At 45.5% G+C, this 11,204-nt stretch overlaps 1 protein-coding gene and 1 pseudogene across 1 annotated transcript in view; one reads left to right on the forward strand and one right to left on the reverse strand.

Annotated features, from left to right (window-relative positions):
• Positions 1–515, reverse strand: part of RCN1 (reticulocalbin 1) — a 13,776-nt gene extending 13,261 nt beyond the window's left edge. Inside the window, exon 1 of the mRNA XM_007460924.1 lies at positions 117–515. Within this exon, the coding sequence (XP_007460986.1) occupies positions 117–370 (254 nt within the window). The 5' untranslated portion in view covers positions 371–515. The remainder of the gene's footprint in view (positions 1–116) is intronic.
• Positions 516–1,068: 553 nt separating this feature from the next.
• Positions 1,069–11,204, forward strand: part of LOC103075573 (quinone oxidoreductase-like) — a 44,731-nt pseudogene continuing 34,595 nt past the window's right edge.

Raw genomic sequence — 11,204 nt, forward strand, 5'->3', positions numbered from 1 at the left:
TCCCCACCCTTGGGTCCCGGCGCCCGATTTCTCTTTCGCTTTGCGGCTGGCGGTCCGCGCGGCTCCCGCGCGAGTGGCCCCGCGGGCACCTGCGGAGCCCCCGAGCGCGGCCTCACCCCAGCCTCTCCTTGCTCTCCTCCGAGGTGAGCTGGTCGAAGGTCTTGGAGTCCTCCTTGCCCAGGAAGGCCTCGTGGTCGTACTGGAAGCTCTGGTTGTCCTCGGGCGGCCGCTCGCCCAGCTCCGAGTCGGGCCGCACCACGCGCTCCTTGCGCACCGTGGGCTTGGCCCGCAGCGCCGGGGGCGCCAGCACCAGCGCCAGCAGCAGCCCCAGGGCCAGCCCCAGGTGGCGACCGCGGCCGCCGCGCGCCATCGTCGGGCGCGGAGAGCGGCCCGCGGGGAGGGACCGAGCGAGCGATGAGAGCGGCGGCTCGGGAATGCGTGCCCGGAGCGAGCGCGGCGGCGGCGACGGCGGCGGCTGGGCTGGGGCCAGCGCGAGGAGGGAGGGGACGGGCCGGCCCCTCGGCCAGCGCCCGCCCCGTGCCAGAGCGGAGGGGCGCGCCCCAGGCAGCGGGCAGGGGAGCGCTGGGCGGCCCTGCTCACGCGCCCATTGGCCGCCGGGCTGCGGGGGGAAGCCGGGGCCGCGGAGCCACGTCGCCCGCCCGGGTGGTGGGCGCAGGCTTCGGGTTTCGCCTCGGCCCCTCCCCGCGATCACGTCGCGAGGGGCGGACCCAGGCGGACTGGGCTGGTGACTGGCGGGCTGGTAAGAAGACCGGGAAGTTCTTTGTCAAGCAACAGAAGTTCGGGGTAAAATTCCCTCTCCCCTTTCTGTTCCAGAGCACTGAACGGAGGGAGGCGCTGGCTCTCCCCAACTTCCAGCTGTGAGCCCGAATCTCAGCCCCAGACGCCGCCCCAAGAAATGCTCTTAAAACAAATTCACCCCCACTTACCCAAACTTGGAGTGTGATTAGAAACGCAAAGAGGCTGGAAGGAGACCCGGGTGGGCGAGGTCTCCTAGAAACAAGGGTCGCAAACTCAAATGTGGTGGAGGGCCAAGCAGATGACGTCAACATGACGAGGGACCATCTAAACAGAGCAGCCCTGTGCACTCCGGCTGCCAGGAGGAGTGCAGGCCCCAAGTTGGCAGATGGTCTCAAAAGAAGTCAGGATCTCGGATGTCTGCTTTCATTTCTAAAGGATGGCAACTCACTGTACAAAAGGACTACATGTCTTAAACAAATCTTGTCTGTACGTTGAATCCGGAGTAATGCTACCGCTATAGAGAAGCTCTGTAGAACTTTATGCAGTGATGAAAACGTTCTATATCTGGGCTGTCCAATAGGGAGAGGCTAGTGAGCACACTTGACAGGTAGCTAGTGTAACTGAGGCCTTGAAAATTTAACTTAGATTTAAACTTAAATAGCCACGTGTGGCTAGTGGCTGTCATATTGGACAGTTCAGGTAGAGCAATGATTCTTTGTGTGTTACAGCCTCTTGAGGCTCACTGAAAGCCATGGACCCTCTTACAGAAAAATGTACATACAGCTACAGGCTTGGATGTTTGATTAAAGTGTCAGAGGATGCACGGATCTTCTGAAGCCCCACTGTGTGCCCCAGGTTATGAACCTCTAGTAATGTAAAACTGTGGTTGAAGAGGAGCCCACCCCTATAGCCCTGGGCAGCTGAACTCCCCGAGCTTCTCCTTCGTCTTGCTCCGTCCCCCATCCCTGATCCTCTAGAAAAGGTCACTGGGCTGTGCTTCTTGCTCTTGCAATAAGGATAACAGGACATCATCAACAGCAGTATAGGTCCAAGTACCTGTCTTTTGAAGACTTCTTTCAGTCAATTAGTGAATAATGATTGTGTGCCTTCCATGGCCTAAGCACTGGACTGGGTGTTGAGAGTACACTGGGGAACATGACAGTCATGTTTTTTGGAGAACTATAGTGTATGTGAACAAATATTCATTCATTCATTGACTCACTAATTCATTCCTTCAATATACTGAGCACCTGCTAAATGTCAGGGCTACGCTGGGCACTGGTTTACTGAGTAGCCACAGATGGCAAATCAGCATGACAAGTTGTTGGGGAGGTAGGCATTCAGTGTCACGGGTTATGTCAGAGGGGATCGATCTGGGAAGGCTTCCTGGAGGAAGGGACATCTAAACTGAGACAGAAAGTGAGAGGGATAAGCCAGACAGCAGGAGTTTGAATATATGAGAGGAGGAGAAGTTCTGTGCGAACGGGCAGAGAGCATTAGGGTTTGAGGTAAAGTCCTTGTGATCCTGTACATCCCCACTGGTTGGCAGCGAGACCCGGCTGTATTCCTTGGTGCCTCACCCCACCTGCACTGCCTCTGCATGAGACAGCAAGTGCTGTGCTTGAGTGGCTTGTCCCCCACTGCCTGTCCAGAGGCTTGGATTTCAAGCAATACGAAGCATTTCTTTGGGTGTGTAAGAGCTCCCGATTGAAACGCAAGGGCCCTGAGGCAGGTGGCTTAGTACCTTCTGTGCTCATCTGGCAAGCAGGCTGTGATTTGTCGAGTGGGGGGTGAGAGGGAGGAGTGGGAGGAGGCACAGAGCCAAGAAGATCAAAGCTAGAAAAAGAGGAGGAGGATAAAGAAGGGAATGAGAAAGTGGGTGGAGTTTGGAGCCAGTCTGCTTATTTGCAATGTTGCTAGCGGCAGGCCTGGGCCCCTGGGATTGATGCAGACTCTCAGGAATGAGAATGGCACATCCTTTGACCCTGTTCTAGTTGGTTTCCTGCCAGACACTAGTGGTTTCCAACAGTTAGATTGTTCCAGAGGTAGTCTTGGCTCCCATGGGAATTACCAGAGAATTCCAGCACTGCTGTGAATGTGGAAGTTTATATCATTTCCCCTGGGCTTGCCTACATTCTATTCTTTTATATTTTCATTCCTCTACTGTCCTATGAGAGTTAAACAAGTCCTCTCAAACAAAGGATCCGGAATAAGTGACGATATTAAATAGTCAAGGTATTTCACTGTGTAATTGCTTTCTTTCATTATAAAAATTACCTTTTATTTCTTCCTATGTGCATGTATGGCTAAGTATATTGTCATTTTTAATCTTTATTCTTGATGAGGCAAAGGAACCAGAGGCAAGAGGAGTGACATTTAGCAGCAGTTTGTACCAGTGGAAAGGAAAAGCAAATTTCAAAAAGATGGGCTGGTCGGTTAGGGTATGCTGATCTATTATTTCTGGCTGCAAGTAACATCATCAAAGACAACAAAATCCAACCAGAAGTTACTAGAACAATAAGAAAACTTTGTCGTCTCACGGAATAAGAAGTCTCATGTTCGATCAATTTCAGAGTGGTTAATTCAAGTGGCGCTTTGTTTTTTTTTCCCAAGTGGGTTGATGACATCATCAAGAAACCAGGTTTTCTGTTTTGTGTTTTTTCTCTCAGAAGCAGGGGGAAGAAAAGGAGTGTTTCCTCTCTTTATTAAGAAGAAAATTCCCCCAGCAGACATTCCTTCACATCTCACTGGCCAGAATTGTGTCACAGGCCTATGCCTGATCCAGTGACAGGCAAGGGGAATGGAATTTCCAGTGCTGATTTAGGCAAATCAAGATTCACTTCCTGGAGCTGGAAGATATGTAGCTTCCTCTGAAGCACGTGATTAGTGTTCTGTTGGCAAGGGAGAGCAAGCCATTGACTGTGTCTGCTGGGGCAATCATGGTTAACTGCTTTCCGGTTTAAAAGCAGCTTGAGCATTCTACCTTTTTCTACTCCTCCATTCAAAATTGTACACAGTCTTCAAGGCTCAACTCAAATGTCACCTTCCCCATGAGGTTTTCCCTTATACCTCCAGTCAGAACTTATTACTTCTCCCTAAATATGCCCAGAGCTTTGTATCTCACACATAACACCTTTCACAGTTTGCTTTGGATTAACAAATCTGTCTCCGTCTCCCTTAATTCTGAATTCATTGAAAGGAAGGACCACATATGATTTGTGTTTATGTGCATAAGTCCAGGGACCAGCACATTTATTGCCTTTCCACACAAGTTGATCCCCGTAAGACAGATTAGCCTTGAGGCCAGGGACCATTATTGTTGATTCATCACTGTATACCCAGCACCAAGTGCAGTGCCTCATGCAAATAGGTGCCCAACAGATATTTTGAATAAATAGTAGAATAATAATAATAACTACCAATTTCTGCTTCTGGTCAAGGTGGGTGAAGGAAGGGGCTGGATTTACCTTTCCATTTGAAACAAATAAACAACAACAAAAAAAAGCCAGACAAAATATATGAAACAATTTTCAATGCGCTGGACACCAGCAATGAAGGACATTGGAAATAAGTAAGGTGAGTTCTACAATTACCCCAGTTTACTTGCCCTCACGTATTTTCCAGGGCATGGTTCAGAGAGGGGAAACTAAGATGAAGCCTGGCAGATTCCCTGAGTTGAAAAGAGAAAGGTGAGGGTCCAGGGACCAAATCAGCCACATTTCTTAGGAGAGAGAACCAGAGAACACATAGCTGCACAAAGAGAGAACCCCAAAGATCAGCAGAGGGTCCCCTTGAGTATTGAGTAGACTGCTGATCAGTGCATCCACGAGCCTGAGGAATGAACCATCTGCAAGGGGGGGTTAGAAGGAACAGTGAGCACCAGGAACAATGCCTGTTCCCAGCAGCCAGACGGGAAATTTCGTCCATGGGGCACTGGGTAAAGTGTGTACTCAGTAGGGTCTTACCTCAGTGATGGGGAATAATTAGCCCTAAGCTGAGCACAACTCCAGAAAATGTCTAACGAGCACAAAAGCAAGACTTGAAAAAAATCAAACCATTTCCAAGTAACTGAACTTCATCCCAGGAAAAACGTTCAAGAAAAACCTACGGGAATGCAAAAACTATCCAGCACCCAACAAGGTAAAGCTCACAATTACTAGCATCCAATCAGATACAACAAGACATGAAAGCATGACCCATAATGAAGAGAACAATCAGTCAATAAAAAGTGGCCAAGAACTGACACAGATTGAAACCAAGTGGGGCCCAGTGGGGCTCCCAGGCATGGAGGTCTTTTTGTTCCCCATTTCTTGGAGGCAAGACTCCAGCCTGCATGACCTCTCCTGGGTTCCAAAGGGCAGATTGGAACAGTTGCTAATCAAGGGAGGAGCAGCCATGAAACCACCTGAGGCCAGATTAAAGGGACCAGAGAAGCTCATCAACCACCTGAGATGCTGCACACTCCTTAATCTTGTCAGCAACCCCACCCTTGGAGATGACCAGACCCGGTGTTGTATTGAAACTTTGCAGAAGAAAGAAAAATGCAAGACTGTTACTGCCTTGATCCTTATCACATACTCCTGACCATAAGCCCCAACTATAAGACCTCTTCCTATTCCCCAGGGAGGGGGCCACAGTTCTTGAGGTGCTAGCCTACTGTGTTCCCTCTTTGCCTGGCAAAGAATAAAGCTATTCTTTCTCTTCCTCCAAAACTCTGTCTCTGTATTTCGGTTCGACATCGGTGCACAGAGATCCAAGATTTTGGCATCAAGATGTTAGAATGAACAGAGAAGGTTGAAACAGTTATAATTGTATTCAGTATATCTAAGAGGTTCAGAGGAGACAAGGCAGACACAAAAAAGGCTCAAATTGAAAGTCCAGAGATTAAAAAATGTCACCTGAGATGAAAAATACACTGCATGGATATAAAGGAAAACTACTGTTTTCACTTACATCACATACAATATTCTCTGAATACCACGACAGTATTTCACTTTTGACACTTCTGACCACCAAATGTGTCTGGGGTTTTCCCCACACCACCAAGCAATTCTGCAGCACCACCTGAGTCCTACAATTTAACTCAATTCTGACATATCTACTTGGAGATAGTGTCAGATCCCACAGATTAAGGGTTCGGTCCCACAAGACTGTGTCACCCCCAACTTCAGATGACAATTACAAGTCCAGGTTGTTACCTGTGCTTCTGACTGACCATGTATAGGTTGAACCCCCTCCTTGGTCCAATTAATTTGCTAGAGCAGTTCACAGAACTCAAGGAGAACATTTTATTTACTGGATTATAAAAGAATGTAGCTCAAGGACAGCCAGATGGAAGAGATGCATAGAGCAAGGTATGTGGGAAGGGACTTCGAGTTTCCATGCTTTCCCTGGGCTTGCCATTCTCCCAGGACCTCCATGTCTTTACCAACCCAGAAGCTCACCAAACCCTGTCCTTTTGGACTTACGGAGGCTTCACTACATAGGCATGCTTGATTAAATCATTGGCCATGAGAGATTAATTCAAGCTCCAGCCCCTCTCTCCTCCTTGGAGGCTAGAAGTTGGAGGATAGGCTGAAAGTTCCAATCCTATAATCGCATGGTTAGTTGCCCTGGCAATCAGCCCTCATCCTTAGGTGCTTTCCAAAGGTCACTTTATTAACATAAACTCAGAGGTAATTGAAAGGGGCTTGTTATGAATAACAAAGGACACCGTTATCATTCTTATCACTTAGCTCTATGTCAAGAAGGAGACAAAGGCCAAATATATATTTCATAAAATAAATCACAATGGCATTACAAAATATTAATGAACTTGAAAGCACAGCAATAGAAACTATCCTAAAGGAAATATACAGAGAAAAATGAATTTAAGAAATAAAAAGAAGGGGACTTCCCTGGTGGCGCAGTGGTTAAGAATCTGCCTGCCAATGCAGGGGACATAGGTTCGAGCCCTCTGGGAAGATCCCACATGCCGCGGAGCAACTAAGCCCGTGCGCCACAACTACTGAAGCCCATGTGCCTAGAGCCTGTGCTCCGCAACAAGAGAAGCCACCACAATGAGAAGCCCGCACACCGCAACAAAGAGTAACCTCCACTCGCCACAAATAGAGAAAGCCAGCACACAGCAACGAAGACCCAACTCAGCCAAAAATAAATTAATTAAATAATTAAATATTAAATAATATTAATATTATTTAATAATATTAAATAATTAAATAAAATAATTAAATAATTAAAATAATTAATTTTAAAAAATAAATTAAAAAAATAAAAAGAGAATCAGTGATATTTGGGACAACTTTAAGTGGGCTATGATGTGAGTAATTTGAGTCTGTGAAGCAGAAACAGAAAAAAAATTGGAAGAAATAATGGCCAAAAGTTTTCAAACTTGATGAAAACTATAACCTGCAGATCCAAGAAGCTCAACAAACCCCAAGCACAAGAAGCATGAAGAAAACTCCATGGAGGCACATCATAATCAAGTTGTTTAAAACCAGTGATGAAGAGAAAATCTTAAAAGCAGCCAGAGGAAAAATAGTCATCTTAAACTTAAAAGTATGTGATAAAGATCAAGGTAAAACCAGGGAGAGTCTGTAGCATTTGAACCACGAACCACTCCCTCTCGCTCCTCTTCCAGCTCAGTATGGCAGAAACTCCACTCCAGGTAGGCACAGCCAAGAACACAGGCTCTCCCACAGCTCCCAGTTGAGGGGTATGGTATTTTTCAGGAGGAACAGGCCATCAGCATTTCTCATCTCTCCTAACTATACATTACGGAAGCTAAATCCAGGCAAGTGCAGCTGAAAGGTTGGGTCTCTTCTTCCATGCACCCCTACTCATAAGGTAGAGCCTCTACTCAGCCGTAACATAGTATACCTTTATATCTTTAGTTAGTATATCTAAAGTAGATCCTGATGAATTAAAATGTATAATGTAAGCCCTAGAGCAAGGACTAAAGAAAAAAACTAAAAAATGAATAGCGGAAAAAAATCATTAAAAAATCATTAAAGGAATGAAAATGTTACACTAGAAAACATTCACTTAATGCAAAAGAAAGCTGTAAAGGAGGACTAGAGAAACAAAAAAGGCAGAAGGAAAACATTACCAGATAGAATTTGGCTCTAGTGTAAAAATGAAAGTCCCCAGAAATGGTAACTGAAAGGATGAATATAAGATACTTTTCTTTCTTCTTTCTTTTTTTAATAATTAATTAATTTATTTTTGGCTGCGTTCGGTCTTTGCTGCTGGGTGAGGGGGGTTTCTCTAGTTGCGGCGAGCAGGGGCTACTCTTTGTTGCAGTGTGCAGGCTTCTCATTGCAGTGGCTTCTCTTGTTGCGGAGCACAGGTTCGAGGCACGTGGGCTTCAGTAGTTGTGGCACTCGGGCTTAGCTGCTCCGCGGCATGTGGGATCTTCCCGGACCAGGGCTTGAACCCGTGTCCCCTACATTGGCAGGCAGATTCTTAACCACTGTGGCACCAGGGAAGTCCCAAGATATTTTTCGTATATAATATTTTCTTACTATTTAAAACCTTAGAAAATATAATTGACTGCTCAAACAAAATGAATAACAATGTATTGTGGGGTTTATAACGTATGCATAAGTAAAATGCATACTAACAATAGTATGAAGGCCATGGGGACAGAAATGGAAGACGGCTGTTTTAAGGTTCTTATGTTATATATGAAGGGTGTAATATCACTTGACGACAAACTGTGATATATTAAAGATTGTGTGGTAAGGGTTAATTCCAGCAGGCTAGGCTGAGTCGTTTTGCTCAAGTTTCTGCATAGCACTGACTCCTAATGAAAGCATGAAACATACCCATTCATTGTGTTGTCTTGAAACCAAGGGTCTGAGGAATCTGGGCGGGGGTGGGGGTGGGAGGGGCGGATTTTTACCAGTTGTCAGCATTGTTTTTTGAGATTCCTGGAGGACTCTGCTGTTATGTAGCAAGAATATGCTTATAGGACCAGGCAGCGTGCCCTTTGGGGCTCATTAGTTCTGAGGTGTTCTGTATACACAACAGTGGCTCCTGACCCAAAAGATTAAGTGCATTTGGCTATGGCTTTTACAGAAAGGGGGACAACAGGAGATTCCTTCTGACTTTTCCAGACCCAGGACTGTGAGATAGCTTTAGTTTTGATACATGTCTTTACTTTAATGTTGTATATTCTATCCTTTTCCTGTAGGTTTGTAAACGTTGTTATTTTGGGTCCTGTGAGTCTTTAGCAATCAACTCTTTAACTTCGATTAGTAGTGTGAAAAAGTGTGCTTTAAACCCTAAACCCTAAAGCAACACAAAAATATCAAAGCAAAGAGTTAGAGTTAATGAGCCAACAGTGGTCACAGAATGGAATCATAGAAAGTACTCAATTAATCCCAAAGCAAGCAGAGAAACAGGGGAACCCAGAACCGACAAGACAAATAGAAAACAAATAGCGAGATGGTAAGACTCAAATCTAACCATGTTAATGATCACATTAAAGGTAATCATATAAACACCCCAGTTTAAAAGGCAGAGATTGTCAAATTGTGTAAAAAAGCATTGCACAGCTATATGCTGCCTACAGAAAGTGTACCTTAAATATAAAGACACAAATGAGCTTAATAGTAAAAGGATGGGAAAAAATAACATGCCGACATTAATCAAAGGAAAGTTGGAATGACTGTATTTGTATCATACAAAGCACATTTCAGAACAAAGAATATTGCCAAGAAAAAGTCATTTCATAATCACATAAGGGTCAATTAATCAAGAGAGCACAACAGTCCTAAATGTTGATACACCTAATGGCAGAGCTGCAAAATAAATGAAGCAAAAAAAGCATTACAAAGAAAAATAGACAAATACACAATTAGAGTCAGAGATTTTTTAAAATGGTCCCTTAATAACTGATGGAACAAGTAGGCAGAAAATCGGCAAATAGTAGACTTGAATAGCACTAACTATGCTTGAGCTGATTGACTTTTTAGAAAATTCTACACAACGACAGCAGAATACACATTATTCTCAAGTGCACAAAATTTGCCAAGATAGAACATCTTCTGGCCTATAAAATGTCTCAATAAATTTAAATGGATTCAAGTAATATAAAGTATTGTTCTTGGAATGGATGGTCCTGTTACTACCAACTGTTGGATTTCACAGTCAAAGCAAAACTAGCCAGTCAAAAGACTAACTTCAGGCAATCAAAAACCAGCCCGCCTTGGGACTCCCAATTTCAGCTCCAACAAGAAAAGAGCTTAGAGATTGTCACTCCTGACCTCACAACAAGAAAAAAAGCTGAAAAGCAGGGACTTTTCTTGGACCCACCGGAAAACTGAGGTTGCAGGGCAAACCACCACCATGAAATCTGGAGAGACAAGTAGATGCAGAGAAACAGGGGTCAAGATCAGCTGACCTGGAAGAGAAGCTGCTGGAACCAAAACCTTGATGAGCTGCTGAGGCTGCGTGTGGACTAAAAGGAGACGGGGACTCCCCTGGGGGCTATAGTCTTTTTTTTTTTTTTTAGATGTTGGGGGTAGGAGTTTATTAATTAATTTATTTATTTTTGCCGTGTTGGGTCTTCGTTTGTGTGCGAGGGCTTTCTCCAGTTGCGGCGAGCGGGGGCCGCTCTTCATCGCGGCGCGCGGGCCTCTCACTGTCGCGGCCTCTCTTGTTGCGGAGCACAGGCTCCAGACGCGCAGGCTCAGCAGTTGTGGCGCACGGGCTTAGCTGCTCCGCGGCGTGTGGGATCCTCCCAGACCAGGGCTCGAACCCGTGTCCCCTGCATTCGCAGGCAGATTTTCTACCACTGCGCCACCAGGGAAGTCTGGGGCTATAGTCTTGAGAGCAGGGGGTCAGACGTTTTATGGTTTTACCTCCAAGAATCCCACCAGGTTCTCATGGTAAGTGCCAAGAAAAAAATCACCTATGTCTCTGGCAGGTAAACAAGGAAGGTAACCATTTTGAAATATGCCCAGAATGTTCTCCATTACACAGGACTACTCTCTAGTGGGAAAGTCTTTTCAGAGCCTTATCCCACCTGGGAGAAGAGCAGTTTCCTGTCTCCAGCCTCTTCTAGCTTTCTTGTAACAACTAAGGGAGAAGGGGTAGCAAAGAAACATTTGTAAGGGGATGCAAACCCACAGGAAGACTGAAATTTAATCATGAGTTTATACAACACTTCCCCTCCCCCACCCTTTACCACCATATTAACAGGGCTCCTGTATAATAAGTGGATTGTAGCTGAAAGAACTGTAAGACTCGGACTCTATTTAAGAAGGAGTTCTCATCAAAAAATCTAGAAACAATAAATGCTGGAGAGGGTGTGGAGAAAAGGGAACACTCTTGCACTGCTGGTGGGAATGTGAATTGGTACAGCCACTATGGAGAACAGTATGGAGGTTCCTTAAAAAACTACAAATAGAACTACCATATGACCCAGCAATCCCACTACT

This window comes from Lipotes vexillifer, unplaced genomic scaffold (assembly GCF_000442215.2).
Source record: "Lipotes vexillifer unplaced genomic scaffold, Lipotes_vexillifer_v1.1 scaffold627, whole genome shotgun sequence".
NCBI classification, from domain to species: Eukaryota; Metazoa; Chordata; class Mammalia; order Artiodactyla; family Lipotidae; genus Lipotes; species Lipotes vexillifer.